General features: G+C 42.7%; 1 protein-coding gene across 1 annotated transcript in view; it reads right to left on the minus strand.

Moving 5' to 3' along the window:
- Positions 1-13,683, minus strand: part of PAWR (pro-apoptotic WT1 regulator) — a 72,303-nt gene extending 58,620 nt beyond the window's left edge. The window contains exon 1 of the mRNA XM_066319214.1: positions 13,081-13,683. Coding sequence (XP_066175311.1) covers positions 13,081-13,533 — 453 coding nt within the window. The 5' untranslated portion in view covers positions 13,534-13,683. The remainder of the gene's footprint in view (positions 1-13,080) is intronic.
- Positions 13,684-14,140: the final 457 nt, after the last annotated feature.

The following is a 14,140-nucleotide window of genomic DNA, read 5'->3' on the forward strand; positions in this document are numbered from 1 at the left end:
GAGTGCCACATCCAGTCTCTCTTTAAACACACCCAGGGATGGTGACTCCACCACCTCCCCTAGCAGACCATTTCAGTTCTTTATCGCTCCTTCTGTAAAAAACTTCTTCCAAATATCCAACCTATATTTCCCTTGGTGCGGCCTGAGACTGTGTCTCTTGTTCTGTCAGTTGCTGCCTGGAGAAAGAGACCAATCCCCACCTGACCACAACCACCTTTCAGGGAGCTGTAGAGACTGATAAGGTCACCTCTGAGTCACCTTTCCTCCAGGCTAAACACCCCCAGCTCCCTCAGTCGTTCCTCACAGGGTTTGTGTTCCAAGCCCCTCACCAGCCTCGTTGCCTCCTCTGCATGCCTCAAGTGTCTCAAGGTCCTTCCTAAACTGAGGGCCCAGAGCTGGACACAGCACTCGAGGTGTGGCCTCACCAGTGCCCAGGACAGGGGAGGAATGACCTCCCTGCTCCTGCTGGCCACACCATTCCTGATCCAGGCCAGGATGCCCTTGGCATTCTCGGCCACCTGGGCACACTGCTGGCTCATGTTCAGCTGCTGTCACCAGTGCCCCCAGGTGCCTTTCTGCTTGGGCACTGTCCAGCCACACTGTGCCCAGCCTATAACACTGCAAGGGGTTATTGTGGCCAAAATGCAGCACTTGGACCTATTAAACATCATTTTGGAGGTGTGGAAAATGAAGGGAGAATCCAGACACACAGTCACTGCAGATCTAAAACAGTTAACACGCCATCCTGCCTGATTTCTCCCAGTATTCTTATAAAAAGCTTATCTCAGTCTCCAGATTATGAAGAACTACCATCTATATACAAGTATGAGCACTGGATACAACACGCATTCAAGAGACCAAAAAATTAAAACAAAATTAAGATAAAAACAGACCAATCAACAGCACAATAGAAAATCATGTCTGTTTAGTGAGCTGCTTTTTATGTATCATGTTCATCAGATCTCTCCAGACACGCCAACAAATTGCCTCTTCTAAGCTACATCTATAGTTAGCTATCTTTCCTTATCTGCTTTTTTAAATATCATGACATTTGTCATCTTTTTTGAAGTTCTGTAACATATTACAGGATAGACACGTCTTGAATTTATCCTTCAGTTTAACCTTTTTTTGTTACTTACTATGACTTCACTAAATCTACTAAATTGCTCCACAGTTTCTGCCTCTAGATAAAAAAACCCCAAGCATATTTAAAGAAATATTTTTTTCAGGTCTATTTTTAAGGGACAGAAACCATTCCATTCTGTCAAAGTGGTAGAAAAGCTATTATTTTAACATTGCTACTTCCAAACTGAGATCTGATACCCAAACCCCAAGCCCAATCTGCACTGATTTAAAAACACCTCTACTTACGCAACGTAGTGGCAAGCCCACCAAACACTCTTAGAAGTGGGAAGCAACACTGACATGCAAAGGTCTGAGAGTCAGCTTGAGAATCATTGTATCACATCTGCATACCCACATTTTGTACTATTTCCACATGAAGTCAGGTAAGGTCAGCGTAATTTATTAACCACAAGTTCAGCAGTGCACAAGCACCATCCTAGTCCTTCCACACTGATCCAAGGAGAATCTCAAAACAGCTATTCCCAACCTAAATTAATAAGCTGTAGCACCTAAATACAAAGCTTTAGGGATGCTTACACTCATCATAAGGGGATAGATATTAACTGATAGCTTGCACAATGTAGGTAATCCAGGCTTCAGATCTCATTTTCTGGTCTCCCTGCTCAGGCCAGCAGTAAATGATGAAAGCTTTAGAACATAAAAACATACAAACAACCTCCAAAACATTCTAAATAAACAGACCACAAAAATATTAAAAATAAAAAAGGGAAGCAGAATGGTAGCTGGGAATACCTCATGCATGCAAAAATACATCAATATTCCCATTTCCAAACTCTTGGTCTGATTCTGAAATATTCTTGCGTCTCATAAAAAATGTAATATGCTATGAGAAGTGGTTTTTTATCGAGCTGCTTAGCAACACCTGCATTCAAATAGCCTCTGGGTAACTTTGACAAAAACTGATCTGACATCTGACAAGCCACATTTTTTTTTAAATGAAAGGAAGAATCAAGCCCACAAATGGGGTATATTAAAACATCCATTTATGTTTAGCTTAAAGAAGATTGTCAGATAAGGAGATGCTCCTCAGTTTCTGCCTTAGGCTAAAAATAACACCTATGTTTTGCTGTAGAAGTCAACTGCCTGAGGTGCAGTATTTCACACAAGGTAATTACAATGCACATCATCCTCAAGAGGATACAAGGTATCTTTATGCACACTTGCTGTACAAGTTTTGTTAATTTTTAGCTTATTTCTATTTTCACAACAAAATTACCTTTAGGGTTTCTATGTCTTCCCAGGCATTAAGTACTACAGACTTTGACCTTTTTCAATCCTATAAGTAACAGATCAAAAGAGCAGAGAAATAAGCTGAATAGGAAATTCTCTGACAGATGTGTTAGGACCAATGAAATTCTAGATATGCCACTCAGAAGTGTATGAATGCAGGTACCTAAACATTGTGTTGTCAAGTGCAGGTCTCTAATTTAATTGTTATGAATGCTCAAAGTACCAAATTCCAATATACTTCATTGGAATGCTTTGTCGGAGTACTCAACACACCAAATATATGCCTCTTAAACATTCAGCTGTAGAATTCCAACTCCAAAAAACTATCACATTTCTGAGATTACTACAGTCTTTACTACCTTTGTGAAAGAAATGTGACCATTTTCTAGGCTCAAACATTTTGAAAAACAATGACAAATCATTAACTAATAATTTAAGCTTCAAACATACCCTTTACCTCTTCTCAGCAAAATGTACCATAAATGAATGTACCTTAAAATATGAAAAAAAATAATGTGGACCATCTCAATTCATATCTTCACCTATTTTTTTTAAAGAATAAAACCAAATGACTGCTCTGTCAAATGTCTCTACACTCAGTTTTTAAATCTCTCAGCATTTCTCAGCATTTTGCAGATCCTTTCAGCTTTTGTCTAATTGAAATGACAATGTCATACAATTGTCCTTTGAAGTACCATGTTACAGACACACACGAAATCTCCCAACTTGGAGTTAGTGCATTCATTTAAAGAGAACTTTTTATAAAAGGAACTCAGAGCTTTTATAGGAAGGAAAAAATGGTAACCTTACATATGGCTGTGTAATAGAAGTTAAGCAACTCATTTAGTATAGATCTAAACCATAATTTTCTACAGGACCAAGCACTTTCATGCTCCACTCCAATTTCCAATTTCCAAAATACCTACATCTTTACTCAAAACAGATCTTACTCAAAACTACTCGTCAAAAGAAAACAAACTACAAACAGATAAAGATAAGCCTTTGACTTTGTGCTCTAGAGGCACCTGTAGCAGCTACCAGCTCCAGGAAAAAATACTATTAAATAGTACCTGTGAAAAGATAATAGTTACTAAACCAGCACACAGAACAGAACAGTCATGCACAGAATCTTTGCTGGGTTCCAGGCTGTTTTCTGACATTCTGAAGAATGTGTATCATACAAGACAAAATGAGGAGAGTTGATCAGTAAATAGAGGTGTAAGGTACTGCTAAATACTGTTTTCTGACCAGAGATCAGTATGACTCTTGATATCAGAATTGTTGAAAACATGAAGTCATGGTCCTATTTCAGATTGGATTTAGTCTATAAAAGTTAATAAGCCTCATCACCACAAATAAAAAAATACACACACTCCATCTTAATCTATGAGTAACAGCCTGGGACACAGACTACAAGCAACCTCTGCCAAACTTCAACAACTAAGGCTAATAAGGCACTGGTATAGTTCTGGCTGTGCAAAGCACTGCTTAACTGATCCATTTTAATAATAATTCCTAGTTTAACTGGCAAAGACAAAATGTATGGAAGAAATTGAAACTATACTTTGTATCACTGATTACTCTATTCATTGCTCTTGGAAGAAGCATTCAGATTAAATTTGTTTTAAGAGCAGACCAAGAGTTCCTAGAGCTCTTTTGAAATGACTACTCATCCTACATTGTTTGTTTTACTTTTTTGATGTTCACTTTGTTTAATAATCTGAGTCTGAGTACCAGAACATTAATTAGCTCCTAAACTCTGCAATAAAGGTCATATTTCAGAAGCTCAACAATCCTGAGGAATATATAGAGTAACTAGTAAACAGGGATCATGGCACAAAGCTAACAGATACCACATTGAGTTTCTGCAGGGAAAAGAAGGAAATAATCATAGAGAGGTATCTCATCACATAGGAGAGTTCTTAGAAATGTGGACCTCACTGTCAGCTTATATTTTGTTTGCTAACAATTTACACAAGTTGAAAAGGAGACTGAACAAGTATTTTCCACATAAATTCATGTTAATTTCTGTCTATTTAGCAATCTTGAAATGGTGTCACAAGTCTTTGAGATGAAAACTGCAAAGCCACTAGAAAGCTATTTCACAGGAAACACCAGACAACCTTTCTGCAGGTTTTTTCCTATGTGTCTGATTATGGCCATGGTAGGAGCAGGACACCGAGCAAGGTGGCTCTTTAGTCAGATACACTACAATAAGTCTTATTTTATTGGTGTACAGAGAAGAAAATTTAAGCTAAAGAGCTTTACAAATTAAATACACCTTAAGTGTGTATAGTGGGAAGAGACCAATCCAGATGAGTGCAGATTTCAGATGAAATCCCATATTCCTACAAACACTAAACCACATATTACATGGGAAACAGTTCATAAAATATGTACCAGTACTACACTGGACAAGTAGGACATACACAAGTTCCTATAATTCACAAAAATAAGTAGCAGGGGCAGAAAGTGCTGAGAGGAGGAACAATGAAAGAGGGAATTCCCTGTTACCACTTCTTTGGCTTCTGCATACCACTATGGTCTCTCATACATCTCACAGATGTATGTGGCTTAGACACCACACATACAATCAGCTGTTACTTCACAACACTTTCTCCACAGCTGAGTGCTGCATGCATTTTGCCCACCTATCCAGCCTTTGTACCTCAAATCTTCTATCACCTATTTCTGCCAACTAAAGCCTGTCTAGATTGTTGCTCTTCCAAAAAACCAAATCCATGTTTTTTCCAACTGTCCCAGGCAGACACCAAGTATAGACCCAGGCTCTTTGCAACAGTGCATGGCAGGAGACAATGGATGTAAATTTAAAGGACAGACCAAAAGAAAAGAAAACACTTTGATCTCAAGGATAGTCATGTTCTGGTAGCATTGCCCAAGGATGCTGCAAAGACTTCATCCTTGGAGACTTTCAAGATCTGACTGGATGCAACAAGGTTGAATTAAAGACCTCCTGAGGTTCCTTTCAACCTTAATTACACTTAGATTCAATACCTACACAAAGAAAATACCCAGCACTGCCCTGGACTATGCTTCTACAAGTCTCTCACCTACTAAAAAGTTTCTGTCTGAAGAGATTCAGTCACTTACATAAGGTTTCAGATCAAGAAAATCAATGAAATCCTGCATAAAACACTGTGTGAAGCTCATACCTAGCTCTTTTTTTTTTTTTTTTTTGGGGGGGGGGAAGGGGGGGGGCGGCGGGGGGAGTTGGAGGTTTTTGGGGGGGGGGTTGGGTGGTTTTTTTGGTTGGGTGGTTTTTTGTGGTTTTGGGGGTGGGGTTTTTTTGTTTCTTTGGTTGTTTGTTTTTTTCTGTTTTGGAGGTTTTTTTGTATTTTTGTTGAGAGTTAAGATAGGTAAAAACTGCAGACGGCACAGCATTACTTTTGTTTCTCTGAGAGATTTCTTTTTGTTAATTTCTTCTCTTAAGCTTACCTTAACTCAGGATAATGTTCTCGTATTCTGTACCAAAGATAGCTACTTCTAAGATCATGCGACTGCTAACAGTAAGACTATACAACAGAGTTGAATATAAGATTTGCAGGCATGGAGTAAGAGAGACCTAAATGTTCCATTCAGTTCTTCATACCAACATGCAAGCAGATCAAATACAGCAAAATCCTGAAATAAAACATCAGGGTTGTGGTTTTTATTTTAATTTCCCATGACCTCGTGTAGCACAGAAAGTAAGTCTTCCACTTAGTTTACCAATTGAAATTCTTTAAATACACAACTCGAACCTTGGGGGAAAAAAGCTGCAGACAAAACCATACATGAGTTTAAATATACGTAATGAATGTAAGCTAGATACAGTTTTAAGAACTCAGTACAAACAAATCGACAGTGGCCCATCCAACTTGCCCTCGACCAGGACCCTCATGTCCTTTTGCACAAGGATGCTCTCCAGTGTTACGTTTCTCTGTACATCCAGGGTTGCCCCACCTCATGTGCAGAATCCAGCAATTTTTAAACTTCACAGGGTTGGTGATTGCCCAGCCCTTTTATTTGTCAAAGTCCCTCTGTCTCCATGGCAATCAATATTTCCTCCCAACTCAGTGCCATCAGCAAACTTACTTAGCATTCCTTCAAGTCCTGTGTCCAAGTCACTTATGAAGATGTTTAAAAGCAGAGGGCCAAGGATAGAGCCCTGCAGAGCCTCACAAGTGACAGGTCACCAGCCTAATGTAACCCCATTCACCATAACCCTTTGCTCACAGTTGCTCACCCATCATGCAACATGTTTATCCAGCTGTGTGCTGGACATTTTGTCCACAAGGATCCGGCGACAAACTTGATCAAAAGCTTTACCAAAATCCAAAAAGATCACAACAGGCATCCACTGATCAAATGGGGAGTCATCTTGTCAAAAAAGGAAATTAAGTTTGACAAGCAGGACTTGCCCCTCATGAAACTGTGCTGGCTGTGATCCATGACTGCATTGTGCTTCAGGGGTTCCTCAGTAACTCCCAACATAATCCTCTCCATAATTTTACCAGGAACTGAAGTGAGACAGACACCTGCAGTTACCAGGGCATCCTTCTGGCCCTTTTGGAAAATCGGGGCATTTGTCAAGTTCCAGTCAAATTTTCAGATTTTCAGATTCCTGAGACCATTCAAGAATCATTGAGAAAGGTCTTGTGATGACATCAGCCAATTCCTTGAATACCCTTGGATGAACCCTATCAGGTCTCATAGACTTCAAGGGATTCAGTTGCAGAAGCAAGTCCTCTACAAGATTGGGGTTCACTGAGAGTTTATCACTCTCACAGTCATGGTTCTCCAGCCCAGGCCACTGGGACTCCAAGATGCCACCACCAGTGCTGAAGACTGAAGTGAAGAAACCATTAAATATCTCTACTCTACGTTCCAGTTTGGGAGGTGATCATCCTCATCACATACATTATTTCTGCACTGTCTTTTGCTGTTAACATACTTTTAAAAGCCCTTTTTATGCTCTCGCACATTTCTGCCTAGCTTCGACTCTGACTGAACTTCAGCCACACAAATTTTCTTCCAACAGAGGTGAAACAGCACCTCTGTAATCCTCCCATGTCCATGAACATTGCTTCCACTGGACACACATTTTCCTTTTTGCCTGAGCTGCAGAATACCCCTGCTCAGAAAAGTTAGCCTTTTGTCATGCTTGACTTTCAACATTTTCAAATTACCTGCTCCTGTACTCTTAGAAGGCTGTGCTTCAGTGACCAGCACTGCTAGACCACAGCACCTTCAAAAGCATCTTCCCGTAGGACCTTACTCAGCAGCTCCCTGCGCAGCCTGAAGTCTGCACTCCTCATGCCTATTCTAAACTTGATCTTCATGGTCACTGTGGCCAAGACAGCCACCGACCACTCCATTTCACTCACAAGCCCATCTCTGATGAAGGCAACAAATCAAGAAGGGCACCTTTGATTATCAACTTCCTTAGCATCTATATTAAGAAGCTATCATCCAGGTATTCTAAAAATCTTCTGGATCTGTTTGTACCAGCTGTGTGGTGCCCCCAGTCAACATTTGACAAGTTGAAGCCACCCATAAGAACAAGGGTGCCTGATTTGTAACTATCCCCTAGCTCCTTTAAAGGATAATTTGTCAGTGCTGTCATCCTGGCTGGGCTGCCTATAGAAGACTTCCACAATGAAGTTTGTTCCTTAATCCTTACTCGGTAGCTCTCTACTCTGCCATTGCCAACTCCAAGTTCCATACATTCCAGCCCCACTATGACTTACGTCAGCCCCTCACCTTCCCTGCCTGAGCTCTCCTGAAGAGCCTGGAACTGTCCACTGCAACAGTCACAGGACTAACCCCACCAGGTTTCACTTATGTTAATGATGCCACATCTCTGGGACTAAGGAAGCTCCTCTTGCTGTGTGCATTGTGTAGGAACACCTCAAGTGCAGTTAACTGTAGCCAATATCTCATGGGGATGACTGAAGGACCTCATGAGCACGCAGTCCATCAAATTTTGCCATGCAGTTCCATTGCTTATCACAGGGAAACCTGGTTTCCTCCCAGACTTGCCAGTGATAAGCAACAGGATGGGCTCACCAGGTTTTGAAGGCACACACACAACAATTTAGAAGCTGCTACATGGATTCTGGGACTGAAAGTGTTCCAGACTTTTAAGTTTATTAAAAACTTGCTGTGATTGTTTTTTTTGCCAAATTACTTCCAGTACCCAGCTACATCAGGATATTAAAGCATAGTCTTAAACAAAACAAAACTTCAAAAAGATAAGGATAAGCTTACCATGTGCTAAAAAAAGATGGAAAGAAAAAATACGCCCTTTGAACAGGTATTCTTAGGAGACTTGTTCAAATCAGAATTCACGAAGGTATTAACAGCAACACAAACTGGATGTAAACAATCTCAATACAATTCTTTTATCAGAACCTGAAAATGCTTGTATTCACCCTGCCACATCTGAAGGAAGAACTATAGATGGAATCCTACCTAATAAGATGTGTTCACTAGACATCTAGTCTACCTAGAGAATGGTCTAACCTATCATGAATGGTTGTCCAGGTCAAATAAATGTATTTCAGACTTCAATTATAACACTACTACATCTGCACAAATGGTAAGGGTATCAGTCAAATGCAGGAGGTTTTCTAATAGTTTGAACAACCACTTATTGAGGCTCTTTTTTCCCAAACTCACACACACAAAAAAAAAGTTTTTTTACAGTACAACAGATGTTAGACAATAGAAAGACACTACCTCATTAAGATACAACATGAAGACACTTTAATACTCAGGTAGGGAATCACTAAGAAAGATAATGCTGAAGACAAATGTCTAATCAAAATAGCTCAACAGCTAGTACAGGATTCCACTCCTCTCTCTCTAGTTTCCAGCCATTCAGAGAAGGATTTCAATTCCTTTACAACACACAGAGTAATTGCTATGCCTGACACACATAGCACTTAAATTTTCTTTATGTTTTTCCAGTTGGAACGCAGCAACTTTCTGTGAATCTCCTCAGCTGAGCACACTGGACTTCTCTAGTAGCAGGAACTTTCTTTCCTCACAGAAAGCACTGCCTGCTCTGCTTACTTCCAAGGCTGTTGTTCAGTGCAACACCTACCAAGCACCACATATGCAGTGCTTATTACACACACAGGCAGACTCCTGACAGGAAGCCATCAGTGGGGTTGCAAGAAGTGATATCCTTACTGCTGTTCATAAGACAAGAGACGAACACAGACTGGCTGAGCAGCCTTTGCAGAGTCTGTATTTGAATCACCTCTACCTTTCACTCCAGTACATCCCATAAACAGGTCAGGAGATTGTTGCGTCTTGGATCTGGCAGCCTCAGGTACAAAATACAAGATCAGTGTTCCTTACACCTTTTAAAATCATTCATCACCTTGTTATTAACAAAAGAACACCTCCCAGCTTAGATGACTTCCATCTGGTTAAGTAAAAATGTAAACTTTATCTATACTGCACACATTACATAAAACCCAGCTATATAACTGTCCTTCCCAAATGAACGAATATTTTGATTATATATACACCTTTTTTTTTAAAAAATATCCACAAAAATACTTGTTACTCTCCTTTTTGGAGTTCAGAAAAAAACAAAAACAAAAACAACAAAAACAACAACAAAAAAGCCTCACACAGCTATACCAGCATAATCCTCAAATGTAAAGTTACAGAAGTAAAGCTGCAGTTTCACCAGTGCAGCTTGGTTTGCTTGAAGGCAGACACAATAACTGTAACAACACAAAACATAACTCTCACCCTGTATGTGGATCCTCACAAAGCACTCTTAGTGAATAATGAGAGCTCTGTGTTTCTTAAATAGGCACTACCAAAACTGTAAATAAGAAAAATGCAAGTAAACTAAACACCTGCATCAAGTGAGTACCTACAAACTGAGAAACACATTCCAAACATAAATAAAAATGGTTATAAAACTTAATATTTAGGGAAGGAAACATACACAGTAATGATAATTGCATATAATTCAGTTACCTTTTACAACTTGAAGAATTGTTATGAATCAACAAAACCCAAATCCCACAGCACTTAATATTTATCCAACTTTCAAGAAACTACTTCATGATCGCTGAAAGGAAAAACATTGTGTTTCTGAAGCCATTTTCAAAAGTCACCATTACTTGGATAAGCACTAGTGCTGAGAAGGCAAAAAACAGCCTTTACTTTTACCATGGTGGTCTCTAAGTACAAAGCATTGTCAACTTCCAACCTGTCACCATCCGTTTTTACAGCTCCCACGATGGTTTCTGCCCTCTACCAATATCTATACAAAATACACTTACGACACAGAACTCTTTAAGAACTGGCTCTATTACCTTCCCATTGAACAGGAGAGAAATTAATCATTAATGAATAATCTGCTAACATTTTTCATGCCTGTTTCAAGATAACTTGAAAGACAAGACAAACTTTTCTTACTCTGCCACCTCTCCTATCAATAAATTCTCCAGCTGCATTGCAAATGAAATGAAATCCTACTTCTTTGGGGCAAAACCTATTTTTATATTCAGTTTTGGGCAGAAAAGCTTTTAGACAGCTTGTATCTTCTAGGAGTGCATTTTTTCAACAGGTACCTATTTTAATTTCAGAGGATCTTATTGGTGTCCACCACAGTGGCATGATGATCATAAAGAGGAGGTACTTAGCATAAAATGCCTACTTCATTCTAACAGAAATTATTTTATCGAAAATGAAGACAATAAAAATCCAGCAAAGCTCTAAAAGAACATCTCCCGAGAAGTAATTTTAAAACATACACCATAAAGGATCATAAGTGGTAAAATTCAATGTTCACCAAGTCACTATGTATTGCACAGTAAAGCTATGCCTAGCATCTATTGAGAAAGACAGCAAGAAACTGGAGTGCTGCAGATTACTCCAACAAACCATCATCTACATCACAGCCTTCTTTTGTCTGAGAACTTCAGCTGACCAGGCTGAATCAATACTTTAAAACATTTTCCCATGACTACAGAGCTGTATGAAAGACCTGACAAGTAAACAGTCTGCAAAGCATTAACCGGTAAGTAGGTACTCACATTTGACACTGGAGACTGTTTCTGACGCTGCTCACTACCAGGAATGATCTAGAGTTCCCTAGCTAAACAATTCTTAGGAATGCATGTGGCAATGAATAAAAACATTTAAGAAGGGTGAAATACTGAAAGGAGATAGCTCTGCATAAGTATACACTGGTTAAAAAATGCAACACTTACCAGTAGCAAGCTTCCCCAATAACTCCTTGTACAACAGTTATCTACAGTTATTAAAATTTTACCCAAGAAATGTGATTAAATGCTTAATTGCTAGTTACAGAAGCAGTTAGCATAAAGGTACAAGAAGTTTCCAAGAAGTGTCAACATGTGGTGACACTCAGCAAAGTTTAGGCCCTCAAAAGTCTAGGGAGCAGGTGAGAACTCGTTTCTCAATATATTACCCTCAATAAAAAAAAATGCCCTTAAAAATGCAGCAAATTCAAACACAGGATTTTAACAGCTGCTGAGCAAGGAATGTGTTTTCCTGGAAAGCAATACATATTTTGAGTACTACTTCCACACAACAAACAAACAGAAACCCCAACCACCACCAAACCCACAAACTAGCAAACCCCAAACCACACCACCAAAAAACTACCACAGGAAGAGCAGTTCAAAAAACTAGTTCAAAGAGCTAGGACGTTAGTCTCAAAGAGCAAAAAGAAGCCCACTACTCAAAACCAAGAGTACAACTAGGGACAGGGTACACAACAGATACCCCTACAATATCATGTCATACAACCCCTGCTGCAATGTGCAAACCCAGTACTGACTGGGCTAGAACTAGTTCGCTTAGAGAAGTACAGGTGCAGCATTTTAGACCACCTCACAGGAAAGCGTGTGCTGTGAAAGTGCCTAGGATGTCACACGCAAGGGTTAGTAACTTCAGGTGTGAAGAACACAATTTCATCTTCTCCTGCTGCTTCAGAAACAAAGATCTTTAAATTTCTAGAGTTACTTTAATAATCTATAACATTAACCAAAAGAACTGTAAGTTTTTTCTACAAAAAGATGGTGATCACCATTACTAGTGCAAAACTGTAGACAGAAATCCAACTCTGTTCAAAGTTTCCTGTGGCCTTTCTTATTAACTGCAAAACAAGCTAAAAGCTTAGTTATCATTCTTCTGAATTCCTCTAGGAGTATTACAAATCAATGCCAGATTTTTATACTAGTAGCAAACCGCAGAGGACAGTGGTGTTGGCTGATAAAAATATCTTCCTCTGCCTCAAAAAAATGCTCTTTAAACCACTACATTTTTTCCAGTAAAGGAAATTCTTCTGGGTTCCAAACTGAATAATATTTACACCTGAACATCTATTCCAACCTGAATAAATCAATTTTGTCTCACTACTATTGTTTTGACTATACTTTAACAGGCACGTGTCTCAGTTTGATCCTCAAAAAGCTTTGAACTTATTCTCCGTGGACAAGAAGCCACAAAAAAAAAAAAAAAAAAAAAAAAAAAGGGCGCAAGTTACGACAGGTCTAATGGATTCAGGATAAATTACACCTCATCTGTCCGTCGCTCGGGATGCCGCCCTGCCCCGACCCCCGCGCGGTCCGCCCGGCAGCGGTACCGGGGCTGCGCCCGGCGCCCCCAGCGGCGGCGGCTCCGCGGCCCCCCGTCCCCGCTCACCTCGGCGGCAGGGATGTTCACCACACCTGTCGACCTCCTCTTCTCCCTCAGCTTCCTCTTCTCGATCTGCCCCTTCCCCTTCCTGGCGCTGGGGCCCGAGCTCTTTCCCTTGGCGGCCAGCTTCTCCTCGCCCTCGGGGGAGCCCGGCGCGGCGGCGGGCTCGGCCCCGCGGCTCCCGGCGAGGGCCGGCTCCTTGGCGGGCGCGGCGCGGCCCAGGGCGGCGCTGGCGAGGCTGAGGCAGTTCAGCGCCCCGCCGGCGGGGGGCGCCGCGCGCTCGGGGGGCAGGCTGTTGTTGTTCAGCTCGGCCGAGGGCCCGGGCCCCGCGGGACGGGGCTCCCCGCCGCCGGGCGCGCCCGGCGCCTGCTTCGCCCGCATCTTCTCCCGCTTGGCTTTCCATTCCTCCAGAAAGTCCGTGGTGCTGCCCCCGGCGCTACGGTAGCCGCCGGTCGCCATGTTCCCGGCGGGCTGGACGGCGAGAGCGCACTACCGGCACCGCTGCCGCCGCCCGCCCCGAGGCGGCTCTGGTGCTGCTCGGAGAGGAGAGGTCCCGGCGGGTCGGGCGGGAGAGACGGGGGCGGGAGAGACGGGGGCGGGGAGAGGCTCGGAGAAGCACAAACACCCTGGAGAGAAACAAAGAGGGGACCGTGAGCCGTCCCGCCGCACTGCCCGTCCCCGTCCCGCCGCCTCGCGAACTCCCCGGGACGCCCCCGGCCCCAGGGGACGGGTCTCCATCACCGCCCGCCCTCGCACGCTCGGCTCCCACGGCTCGGGCCGTGCCGCCCGGCCCCGGCGCGGCGCCCCTCGCTCCCCGGGGCTCCCCTCACCCCTCGGCGCGGGGCCGCCCGGCGGCACCCGCCTCCTCCGCCCGCCCGCTGCGGCCGCGACGGCCGCGCAGCGCCGTCCCTCGCCCCGGGCCATGGGCTGCCATCCCCCCGAAGCCGGTGCCGTCCCCCCGCCGCCCGCTTGCCTGCCCGGGGAGCCGCGTTCCCGCGCAGCAGGGCGGGGCGAGCGCGGCCGGCGCTCACCTCCCGCCCGCCGGGGCCGCGGCTCGGGCGCTGCA

The sequence above is a fragment of the Sylvia atricapilla genome, chromosome 5 (assembly GCF_009819655.1).
Source record: "Sylvia atricapilla isolate bSylAtr1 chromosome 5, bSylAtr1.pri, whole genome shotgun sequence".
NCBI lineage: Eukaryota > Metazoa > Chordata > Aves > Passeriformes > Sylviidae > Sylvia > Sylvia atricapilla.